Source organism: Oppia nitens, unplaced genomic scaffold (genome assembly GCF_028296485.1).
Source record: "Oppia nitens isolate AA-2021 unplaced genomic scaffold, nextdenovo-longstitch-racon4-pilon3 scaffold6_pilon_pilon_pilon, whole genome shotgun sequence".
NCBI lineage: Eukaryota > Metazoa > Arthropoda > Arachnida > Sarcoptiformes > Oppiidae > Oppia > Oppia nitens.
The window spans coordinates 1,254,198-1,267,106 of NW_026533250.1; the positions used below are offsets into that span (position 1 = coordinate 1,254,198).

Sequence of the window (12,909 nt, forward strand, 5' to 3'; positions counted from 1 at the left end):
TTATTTATTTGATTATTATTAGTAATTTAGACATTGTTTTAGTTGACTATCTCTGAGTAATCATCTTTAGAGTCAAAATTCAGGCACATTTAGACATTATTTTTATCAAAAAATATTTACAAAATTGAAATCATTACAAATTATTGAGTTGTAAATTGTTTTTTCTCAATAAGGAAGATGTGGCTCAACATACGATAAAAACTAACTTTATATATAAAGTTATGATAGAAAAATCAATTCAATTATTAATATGTTTTTTAAATAATAAATTAAACTTAATGTTTATCAAGAATTAATGTAATTATGATAATTGTTTACAAATGAATGACTAGTGTTTGCCAAACAATTATTACATTTTATGGCAGTTTTAAATACTGGTTGTGTTTGCATTTATTTAAGTTATTTTATTATACCTGTATAATAATTAATTAGCTATTTTAGTTAAACATTTATATATAAACTTAGATTTTTAAATGTATAAAATTATTTTAAAGCATTTGACATTTTAATTGAATGGCAAAAAAAAGCTGTCATTTATTAAGTATTGAATTAATTATTAATAAAAATCTTTCCCAAAAAGTGAAACGCATTGTTTTAACAAATAATTTTCTAAAACTGCTAAATACCCTAAATTAAACAGTTATCACAAAAATATAGACAAACATTTTAAAAAACAGACACTAAAAAAGTAAATAAATACAAGAAATCACAGATTTTTATTATTGTTATAATCATAACAAATAAGTCGTAAAATATGAAAAATAAGATAAAAGACTATCTAATAAATAAATGAATTATTGAAATAAGTGAATATTTTAATAATTAAAGTTATTAGACATACTAAAAATTGGCACATAAGTAAAATGTAGTTGAATATAATGGTGTAATTAAAAGTATAAAAATCAATAATTAAAATAATTGTAAATAATTTACAAATTTATTATTTGTTTGGAATGTTTAAGAGCTGCTAATTATAGCCTAAAAAGTGGTCAATCAATGCGTTTCCTTATCGAAAGGCTGTACATAATTGTCAATTAAAAATCACTTTAAAATCAAATCGTTTAACAGATTGATAATAAAATGGCAGTTTTGGGCCGATTATTATTATCTAAAGTATAAATGTGTATAAATCATATAAAATATCGTATAAAACAACAAATAAATCGACAGACAATTAGTTATAAACACATTCTTCATCAGAATTGCCGGAATATATCAAATGTAAAATAAGTCAAATTTGATGGCATTTATGATTCATTTGTTGAGCAGTTGTAGTTATGATTCACTTTTATATAATGTCACGTATTAGTAGTCAATGATAATCACAATCGTAAGCACTTAGCATATCTGTCATTAATGTCTTGAGCCGTCAAGCATTTTAAAACACTTTCATTCAACACTATAATAGTAATATAATATTAAAAGTAAGGGACGGCTATAAATGTGCCAATTGTTGGTCATTGTATGTCATGTTTTCATTTTGATTTGTTAATTAATCCATAACATTATTGCAGTTTTTTCTCTAAAATTGATTCTAAAATTAAAACAGTAATAATAATAATCCTTTTAAGTGCTGACTTAAACATTGTGTCGATTGATTGGATTATTTGTCGATAAAGTCATTATTTACAATATATATAACATTTGTGTTAAATTAGATGAGATCTTTGAAATATTTGGCTATCATTTTATTCGTCTTCACTCTCTCCCTGTCCATACATAGCAGAGAGTGCAGCAAATCTCGGTCCCCATCTGTTAAGATAATCAAAATCTTGTTCGTTGTCATCCATTCCTGAGGCTAATGAGCTCAATGAGCCACTAGTACTGCCACAGCCTTCGTAAGCGTAATTCCTTAAGTCATCGAAAGGCGCTTTATATACAAATCATTGATAAGTTGTTTAATAATAATATAATTATAATTACAAAACAATAATAATAATTATCTTTACGAGCATTTGGATCATTGTCTGCCTTTTCTAAGTTTTCACGAATCAACTCTCCAACGTCTCGATTGGGATCAACTATAATTAATATACAATAAGAAAATGTTTTAAAAACTTATTATTAATTATTAAAACATACATTGTCGTTGACGCATATCTTTAATAATTCCAGGTTTGTCTTTACCAATCATAGCACCGGTTGTTGGATCAATTGGGATACGTAATGGCGTTATATCGTAAGCGTTCATATCATCTTCACCGCCACCTTTAATAAAAACCATAAATTAATTTTCAACCAATCATTTAAATATCTAAGACATACCCTCGTCATCATAAGTGATGATATTTTCTCGTACGTCATCGTCCATTTCATTGCCAAACTTATGGTGTGGACGACGACTTCGAGTGTAGGCAACGATTACCAAAACGAGAACTATTTTTTATATACAATTCATTAGTTTTTTAAACTATTATAATGTTTAGATAATTATATCGATAAATAATAAACTAAAATTATATAAATGCTATTTATATTATGACTATAAATAATATAAATATTAAACTATATTTATACTGTAAGTCAAATTGACTAATATTAATTATTATAATATAAGTATAAAACTAAGAATATATAAACTATATAACAATTAAAACTAATTTAATTCATTTAATTTATAAGTTTATAATAGACACCGAATGACCAAATTGAGACACTGTCTTACTTAAGTAAAAAATAAGTGATAATATAATAATAGCTAAAGCGTCGCCCCCTAATCCAATGGTTGCGTGAGCGTGTCGTAGGTATGGCCCCTCATCACAGCTACAATTATCACATCGAAAGCCATCAATAGGACAGTCACACCAATATCCGCCTCCATTTTCTACATTAAAACATTGACCTCCTCTACCACACGGATGATAATCACATTCATTCTTGTCTTCACAACCGAGTCTATTGCCAGTCATTTGAAGACCAGTCGGACAACTGTTTGTTTAAATCGTATTTTATAAGCAAATCTCACCTTATATTTCAATTAATTGTTTAGTTAGTTTCAACCCGTTTTAGTTTAGACAGTAATAGTAACCCGTTATTTAAAATATTAGTATTAATTACATTCAGTGTATAAGTTATTAGTATTATATTTAAGAATATATATATAATAATTAGTAAAGCCATGGAAATACTCACTCATAATATTAACGAGACATATAATAATCATCATAAGGGCAGCGCTCGACAATTGGACCTCTTTTCCAATTTGCTGAGCACTGCAAAGCTCTCCAGAATAGCCTTCAGGACAGATACAATAATAGCCATTTCCTTTATCGAGGTTCATACAGGTGCCCCCATTTTGACACGGATTCAATGTTTCACATTCATTCAAATCCGTGCAATTTTTCCCATCATAAGTACTGGTAAAGCCAGCCGGGCATCTATTAGTCAAAGAGTGCATGCAATCAACACCAAAAACCGTTAACCCATTAGTGTAAACATTAATTGTGTTAATTAACCCAAAAGCTTAGATTATGCTCAGACATGCAATTGTTAAACAATGTTATCTTACCTGCACTCATGAATCATCCAGAGATCAACGCATTCAAACGGATGATTACAATGAATGCCTTCACAGGGATTGTTTGAGGGACAGCCTATCGAAAAAAACAATTTCTTCATAACTAAAATGTTAATAATAACCATAACTATTACCATTCAAGAGATTCCTCCATTCAACTACAGCTGCATTTTCAGATCCATTTTCCATTGGAAGATATCTCTGGTCAAGTCGTATATCATTCATACATCCTTCTTGGAAATCAGATTCTACAACAGTAACACCGGGACCGACATATTGGACATCTCCTCCGGCGATCACATTTTGTTTTTCGACGGGCAAGAGTTGGTGCAACCCTTCGTAATCAATTATTTCATTAAAACGACGTCCACCGCCACCGTCTAATGCTATGGAAGCAGTGCTGCCGAAGCGTTGTACGTGAACTGAATGCCACTGACCGTCACTGATATACACAAATGGCAGCCATAACTCTCTTTCTTCAGAAGATCTCAAATTATTTAAATTAAATTTAAACCGCAATTTTTTGTCTTTGATTTCAAGTACACAATATTCGCGGCCATGTTTTGAAGCCACTCGAAACAGTTCGCCGTGTTTTTGTCGGGTGCGGAACATTAGCTGAATATCAGTTTTGTAAGCGTCGGGTTCGAAGGACAGGGCGTATTTAATATAACTACTTTGTTGAAACATTTTCGATTGCGTCTCTTTATCACATCGTGCGCCCCACCAGCCAGAGTCACAAAGACAACGGGCAGAGTTGTAAGTGCCGATACATTCTCCGTGAAAACATTTCTTAGTAATGGCATTGGCATTGCACTGATCATCAGAGACAGGACATCCCGGTTCGCTTCTCTCAGAACTTCCAGGAGATCCCAAGTCATACGTTATTGAGTTGTGAATGAAGTTTTTAATGCAACCATTAAAACCTTCTTTCGATGGCAAGTAATGCCAGTCATAATAATTATCAATTGGTTTGTGTCCAATAAGTACTCCTCCGATTTGAAGCGGAGAATTCACATTAAGATATTCATTAAAGCCGACAATTCGAGTTATATTTTCACATCGTGATCTATCTATCTTTGGTGGATCTACTTCATCAATAAGAGTACCGACACAATTGTCAAGCATAAGACGTGCCGATTCTTTAGACCAGAATATATCGACTTTATGCCATTCACCGTCGTGTAGATCTCCGAGAGGATTAAGTGTAAGTTCAGCCGTTCCCGAACCAAAATCGATCAAAAATCTTAATTTTCCTCTGAATAACTCCAATGATATAAAGTCTCTGACGGCTTTCATTCCCATTACTGGCTCAACAATAGGTCCATTATAAAATATAAGACCATTTGGTGTTCGGGTCATAAACTCAAGACTTAGATGCGAGTCTTGGCATTGTTGCAGTGGTGCAAACCATGCCCAGCCATCACCTCTGAATGATCGCACAGGCATTTGGCATTGAGGACCTGTATATCCTTCGGGACATTTGCAGAGTACACCAACTGAAGTGTCGGTACATCGGCCACCGTTATGACACGGAGGAGGCATTTTGCGACACGTCTCAACTTCGGTAAAATCTCGTGCACCGCAAACACATTTTGCTTTTGTCCACACATTTACGCCAACAAAAGAGGTTCGGTTGGCATTCACTACAATTGGTTGAGGATTTATTTCCAATATATTAGTACAACTGGACTCGCAATTTACATTCTCGATGAGACATTCGTCAATTCCGACTAATGTAATATTAATGCCAACTTCATGTTCAATGACTCTTCTATTTAAACTAACAGCACCGTCGAGGAAGACAGACTTTTGATAAGGAGATCCATGAGCTGCAAAACGGATATCTGTTTGCGGAGGTCTTTCTTGTTTAGTTATCACACTAAACACATCCACATTATTCTTATCGACTTTCAGAATGCGGGCCAATACGTCTTTAAATTTTTCATACATTGACATGTGTTGTCTCTGCTGTTGATAATTCCAAACACGAATAAATTCTTCCGATGTAATTCCCGACACTCTAATTGATCCCGAATTATAAATTGCTTCTTCAGGAATCTCTTTCACAACAACTGTTACATTAGCCGGAACTTCTTGCGTATGTTTGCGGTCATAAATATTAAACTTTAGAAAATATTCACCATTTGTTACATTTTTCATTGTAATCATTCCGTCGTCAGGATTTAAATCAAATAATGGATGCGGAGTATTGCCCTCCCAGAAGAAAGTTTTGTCGGGTAAGTCCCAATCATCCAAGTCTTCGACATGAACTCTACCGATTTGAGTTGGAGGCGACTGTCCTTTAAAATTATAAACAAATATGTTTTTGCTGCCCGGATGCATACGATTGTCATTTATGTCACCAATAATTACAGTCAAAGTACTGGTTCCGGTCATTGATGGATATCCACTATCTTTAATAATAATAGGAACCAAATATTCTTTTTGAGTTTCTCTATCAAACTTTTCTTTTGACTGAACGATAGCCATTCCGTCTCCATTTGCACCCTTAGGGTCGTGTTGTACATCAAAAAATTTTCTGATGAGATCGGGTGCGTTGGGATCCATTCTAAAGGTAAACGGCGGTCCATTGCCTTTAGACCTATCATCGTCATCGGTGGCTAATATTTCTTCCACTTTTCCGGGAGAGTTATGTTCCGTAATAACTGGTCGATAATCTTTAAGAAATCGTGGAGCATTGTCATTGATATCTCCGACCACAACAGTCAGTGTAGCAGTTGCTGTACGCGGAGGCACTCCATCGTCAACGGCCAATATCTTCACCTGATGTCTGGGTGTCTCTTCACGATCAAGCATTCGTTGTATTTTTACGACACCATTTTGATCAATACTGAATTGTCGGCGTTTATCAGATGTGCGATCAATTTGATAGCTAACACGTGACTTTCCGCCCTGATCTGCATCTGTGGCCAGAAATGTGGCCAAACTCGTGCCTTCTTTAGAATCTTCGAGAACAGTCACTTCGATGTTTGGCTTTTCAAATTCAGGTTTGTTATCATTAATATCACGTAACCTAACGTTCACTTTTGCGTAGTCAATGTGATAGCTGTCCACTTGTTCGCCGCCGTTATCGCTAACAGATATTGTTATATTAAAACCGAAACGTTGTTGTAAATCTTCATAATCCAGAGGTTTGGCGACTTTTAGAGAGCCGGTACCATCAGAATTGGTAACCATTGTAAACTTATCCGAACCAAATGCATTGTCAATAACTTTATAACTAAATCGATTTGTTTCCAATAGATCTCCATCATTGACTGATACAACAAGAATTGGTACTTCTGGAAGACTGTCGCCTTCCGTTTCATCCACTTCTACAAACCAATCCTTTTTAGTAAATTCTGGAGGCATATCGTTAATATCTTTAATTTTGATTGTAGCTGTTCCAGTGCCTTTAAGTCCTCCACCATCCATAGCAACAACTTTTATGGTATATTCGGGATTTGTTTCGCGATCTAAACAACAAACAGCAGTAGAGATAACACCAGTTTCTTCATCAATAGTAAAGATAAGTTCGCCGTTTTCATTGACTTGGTTTTGTTCAATAGAGTATTTGAGTTTCGCGTGAAGACCTTCGCTCGGGTCGTCGTAATCGGTGGCAGTCATTGTCATAACAGTCATACCAGCTGTTCCATTCTCAGTAACATTACCCGTATAAATTGAATATGGAAAAAATGGCGCATTGTCGTTAATGTCTTTAAGATTAACCAAAACATCTGCGTAACCAACTAATCCATTTCCTCCTTCGTCTTCAGCAAATACAGTGAATCTCCATTGCGATCGACCGGTAGGTAAATCACGATCCAAAGGTCGCAATACATAGATTTCACCAGAAGTTGTATTGATTGCAAATTTGCTATTCTGCGGGTGATCGTCATCAATGCCCTGACCTGTAAGGAAATAAACTATTTGCTGCGGACGGTCTCGATCTCCATCGGTTGCCGTCACCTATACGTACCAACAATATTATGTTAAATTGTGATAATAATAAATTTAATAATAATATATGCTTGAAAACTTTGAAATATAATATTACAAATTAGACAAAATGCAAGGTTTGACGTAAATATAAATAAGTTAAAGTTGTGATCAGCATTCATACCAAAGTGAAAGACCTATTGTTTGTAATTTTAAAACAATACCTTAAGAATGCCTTTCGGAAGACCAACTGAGTCTTCTTCAAGAATAGTGGTCTCATACGAGCTTTGGTCAAATTTTGGGGGCAAATCATTAACATCTTTCACATGGATTCTAACTTTGGTGTGATTTTCTTTCAAAGTATCGGATGCAACCAAAGTTAATTCATACTAAACATAAGGCAATGGGGACAACAAAATAATAAAAACATGCCATAAATCGTGCAAAATTATAATTAAAATCAAATAATAAAATTTATAAAAAACATTCAATGGTTTCAAGTGATGCCAAATAACAACATTAACAACAATGACAAGACATGTGTACACATCAAGTGATGGATTGCAATGACCTGAAGTATTCGTTTGGGAACATGTCTGTCATCCTCTTCAGTAATCTGTGTCTCATAAGTTGGCCGATCAAATGTCGGAGGATTATCGTTAACGTCTTTAATATGAATGATAACTGTCGTAAAATTCTCGTTCAAGTTGTCGGACGCAACCAATCGTAGTTTATACTGAAATATATGTCATTTGCTCATAACATTTACTTACGGTTTACTCGTTTAAAAAACCCAAACAAATAAAAACAATAACAAACAAAAAACTGAATACAAGTCAAAAAAAACAATACCTCTTTTCGAGTTTCATAATCAAGAGGTCCGGCCACATAGATAGCACCCGTCTCATTTTTGACGGCAAACGCTCCACCCTGATTACCCCGGGTTATCTCATAACGAATCTTTGAGGCTGTTTTATAAATTAGTTATTTTAAACACACATTTCAATACTATTTCATATATAACTTACATTCGTCTTTATCTTTGGCGGTAACTGTAATGACTGTGTGTTGAATATCTTCATCTTCATTGACTTCGGCTTCATATAGTTGTTGATCAAAATAGGGTGGATTATCATTTTTATCACCGATTCCAATACGGATGTATTTTGTCACTGAATTGGGTTCTTGTGCTTTTCTATTAGGTCTATCAGATGGGGCCCCATCTTCAGCTTTGACTAATATAGCGTAAGCCTGTTTTTCTTCTCTATCAAACTCTACTTTAGTATATATTTCTCCAGTTTCGCGATCAATTGAAAAGAAGCGGTCACTTCCATCTTTAGATTCAATTCCATAATAGACTTTATTGTTGGGATAAGTGCCGTCCCTATCAATGGCCTGAACTTGTGTTACTTTAGTACCGGACGGCATACCTTCCAAAACAGTCTCCTGTTCCCTTTCAATGAACAATGGTATTTCATCGTTTACATCTTCTAATACAATATAAACAGTTGCCTCGGATGCTAATTGTTGAATACCATTGTTTTCGACACGAATTGTTAGATTATATTGTTGTATTTTTTCATAATCGAGTGGATAATTGACAAAAATGTCAGCCCAGGTCACCTCATTTTCAACCCTTTGACTCAAATAAAAACTGTCTCTTTTGTTAGTCTGTTCCGTTCCGCCTCTCATTAAAGAGTAAAACACCGTTGGATTGTCGGGAATACCCGATCGAGCTTTAATTGATATCACTTTGCGTCCAACATCGAGGTTCTCTTTAATAGAAATGGGTCCGTAAACGGGTTGATCCCAAATGGGTGGATTGTTTGCTCTGTCGACCACATCTATTACAATTTCAACCGAAGCTCTGTGTTGTGGAAAGCCGTTATCTGTTGCAATGGCTCTTAGATGATATTGATCCCTATCAAGTGGTCGCTTAAGCATAATCCAACCGGATTCTGGATTAATGGCAAAGTAATGAATATCAGATTTTTCAGTAGGAGCTGTTAAGTTGTAAGTAATGGCGCCATTGTTGTCGGCATCTTCATCAGATGCTGAAACACGCAATATGTTTGTTCCAATAGGAGTATCCTGTTTGACATTCTCTTTATATTCTTGTCTATCAAAAAGTGGTGGATTGTCGTTAATATCAGTTATTTCGACCTTAAAAGAGCAAACGCCTTCTAAAGGAGGCGAACCCCTATCAACGGCTTTGACTGTAACACTAACGAAGCGGCCGTCGTCTCCCTCTCTATCAAACACTTTATTGGTTTTTATTTCTCCGGTCACTTCATCGACAAGAAATTTAGTTCCTTTTTGATTGGGTTGTTGAACAATAGAGTATCTGACCTGACCGTTGTGACCTTTATCTTGATCGGTAGCCTTAACTGTGATAACAGTTGTTCCACTGGGGGCACCTTCTTCTACTTGTGGAGCATAAAGTCCGCATTCTTCAAAAATGGGTTTATTATCGTTGACATCGGTTATGAAAACTACCACTAATGCTGTACTCGTATGTGTGGTGAGCGCACCGTTTTTACAACAGGAACCGTCATCCCTAGCCGTCACATTCAATTCATATTTGTCTTTATCTAATTCAATTTCTCCAGATATAAGCCGAATAACTCCAGTTCGTTCTTCTATAGTAAACATTCCCGAAGTGGTACCTCCGCCAACAAATCCAAAATGAATATTATCGCCGTCCTTATCACTCGCCACTACAGTTGTTACTAAAGTATTGGGTCCGGCGTTCTCATCAACATTAGGGGTATAGACGTCTTGACTAAATTTAGGCGTTTCGTCATTTTTATTTTCTGTGTAAATGCGAACAGTGGCCGTTCCAGTCATTGGTGGATCTCCTCTATCGGTGGCCTTTACTGTCAACACATAAGTGTTATTTATGTCAGCGTCCAGTCGTTTATTTGAATAAATAATTCCTTTTTCATCGATAGTAAACTCTTCACGACCTAATGAATACACTATTTCTGCATTCTTTCCAGTGTCCAAATCTGTGGCCGAAACTTGAAGAATAGATGTACCAATAGGAATGTCTTCGTCAATATTATGTGCCTGATAGTCGGGTAATTCAAATCGGGGTGCGTTATCATTAACATCCGTTACTTTAATAGTTAACTCAACAGATGTTGAAAAACCACCGGAATCTTCAGTTGCCGTCACTATCAATGAATATGTCTTCGGTTGTCTGAGCTCTTCATAATCAAGTTCTTTAGCCAATTTGACGACACCACTAGTGGGTCCAATGTTGAAAGTGCCGGCTCCTTTACCCTGAGCTTTCAGAGTATATCTGATGTCTCTATCGGCAAAAGATTTAGCCTTTACTTCAATAATATCAGAATCTTTTCGTTGATTCTCAGGAATGGTGGCCTCATATCGAGGCAAATAGAATTGTGGCGGTCTTTTGCCGCCCATAATTGATAGGCGTTCCTCTTTGGTTGATTGAAATTGTCGATCACCAGTAGGCCCATTATGATCTTCAGCTTTGACGTAAAGAACATATTCCTTGTCGAGCATAAAAGGATCGGCGCCGCGAGTCCTCACTTCACCGCTTCGTTCATCGACTTCAAAGCGACCTCCGGCTGTAATTAATAGTAATAATGTTAATAGTAATTAAGTCAATAATTGTTTTTAGATTAACTCACTTCTATCTCTGACCAAAAAATAATGAATATTATGATCAGTGTCGGGATCGCGGGCTTGGAGTTTGAATACCGGTGTCCCGGGCGGTGCATTCAATTGAACCACAGCTTGCATGGGAAGCGGTCTGTTAATAAAATAAGGATTCTCGTCGTTGACATCTTTTAAATGAATTATAATACGTTGTCTTTCGAGATCTAATACAAAATATTTAGATTATTAAATATTCAGTAAATTATATCATAAGACTAACCATTGAGATGAGGACCGGTCGCATACACCCAGAAGTCGATTGTCTTTTCTTTTCCGAGTTGTTCATAATCCCAGACCTCTTTGACTTTGACGGCACCGTTGAGGTCGACGGTTACCCATCTGTTAGGAGTTTCTATTTTGTAATTTTCTTCAGATATTTTGCGGTCCAATTGGAAAACAGTCATTCCTTGTGTGGATCCGTCTGACTCTTTGAATTCATAGCTCTTTGTTGGCCTCACTGACCGCTTTTGCATAGATTTTGATGAATGATGAATATGATTGCCGTGAGTGCTATCGATTGGCCAAACAATCGACAATAAGACGACTGTCACTAAAAAGGTATTAATTTCTACCATTTTTGACATCACTTTGTGATAAAGTTTTTATGATAATTGATTGCACTTATGATACTCATTGACCACAATTGGCGACCGTATGAGTGCTCAGACACTTCAGCAACAGTTTCCAGAAATCACTTTTTCAGTTGTTATCATAAATATACCATCGCTTTGGTCATCACTATCACTGTTGAGACAAATGGCAAACAAATATTAAATCAAACTGTGATTCATATAAACAGTGATTGCATTCAATTCAATGACCAAAACAACAATCAGTCAAAACAGTCAATCACTGCAATCAAAGCACTCATACGTCCACTAAAAACAATTTAACGCTTAGTCTCTCTCTATGGAGGAGTTTAGAGCTGCCGTTCCTCACAATCGCGAGCTAACAGTGCTTACAGTCAAACACATCAATGCATACAAAACAACGCCCTTTCAGTTAAAGTGAACGCAAACTCGTTGGACATAACTTTCATCCCATAACAGCTACCGTTCCTCACATTCAAAACACATGCCATCCCTTTGTCATCATTTCTTGTTAACTATACTTTCATTTTAATCAATTGATTCATTTATTAACAAATTTAATGTTTATTGCAATTAATTGTTAGTTTATTACACATTATATAATCAAATCAATACTCTATTTGTTTGAGTTATCATATAATTAGTGTTTAAATTGTATGCAATATATTGAACCCAAACCTCAATAATAGGTAACACTATATATGATTAAAGCCTTCAGTCAGGGGTTAGTGATTCAGTCAGTGATTATTGTATTCAAACGTTTGAATCGCTCAGTAATGTTGTTGTGATGGACGGCAATCATATATGAGAGAGAGTGAGTCAGTGAGTCGTCTATACATGAATTAGTCAATCAATGAGTCAATCAATGAGTTAGTCAGTGATATGTTGTATACATTTGTGACAATAAAATCAAAGACAGGTATTAGTCGATGAAAACATTAAAGCTTTTTATAGTCTATTATATGACATATACTGTAGTATAGAATAACCAAATAATTTCTAAACAAAATCTAAATATGTTTTTAATTAAACAATTTTACCAAAAATTTAATTTTCTGACAAACTTTTATTATTTATAACTTATATTTTATAACTTATATTTTATAACTTATATTTTATAACTTATATTTTATAAAGTTTGATTTTTATATCTTTCAAATTGTTTTGTCATCAATA

At 34.8% G+C, this 12,909-nt stretch overlaps 1 protein-coding gene across 3 annotated transcripts; it reads right to left on the reverse strand.

Moving 5' to 3' along the window:
- Window positions 1-741: 741 nt before the first annotated feature.
- LOC128963005 (neural-cadherin-like) lies at window positions 742-12,215 on the reverse strand. 3 transcript variants are annotated; one of them, XM_054309464.1, is made up of 12 exons: window positions 11,364-12,215; window positions 11,116-11,307; window positions 8,485-11,052; window positions 8,309-8,424; window positions 7,681-7,845; window positions 3,652-7,486; window positions 3,509-3,593; window positions 2,666-2,928; window positions 2,266-2,376; window positions 2,083-2,208; window positions 1,950-2,021; window positions 742-1,870 (listed from the first exon to the last, which is right to left on the reverse strand). In XM_054309464.1, the coding sequence occupies exons 1-12, from the start codon at window positions 11,725-11,727 to the stop codon at window positions 1,689-1,691; spliced, it is 8,079 nt and encodes a 2,692-aa protein (XP_054165439.1). In that variant the 5' UTR covers window positions 11,728-12,215; the 3' UTR covers window positions 742-1,688. The 3 variants fall into 3 exon arrangements, with proteins under 3 accessions (XP_054165439.1, XP_054165440.1, XP_054165441.1); XM_054309465.1 differs by lacking the exon at window positions 2,666-2,928 and adding an exon at window positions 3,133-3,377 and having other exon boundaries at window positions 743-1,870; window positions 11,364-12,214; XM_054309466.1 differs by lacking the exons at window positions 742-1,870; window positions 1,950-2,021; window positions 2,083-2,208; window positions 2,266-2,376 and adding an exon at window positions 3,133-3,377 and having other exon boundaries at window positions 2,836-2,928.
- Window positions 12,216-12,909: the final 694 nt, after the last annotated feature.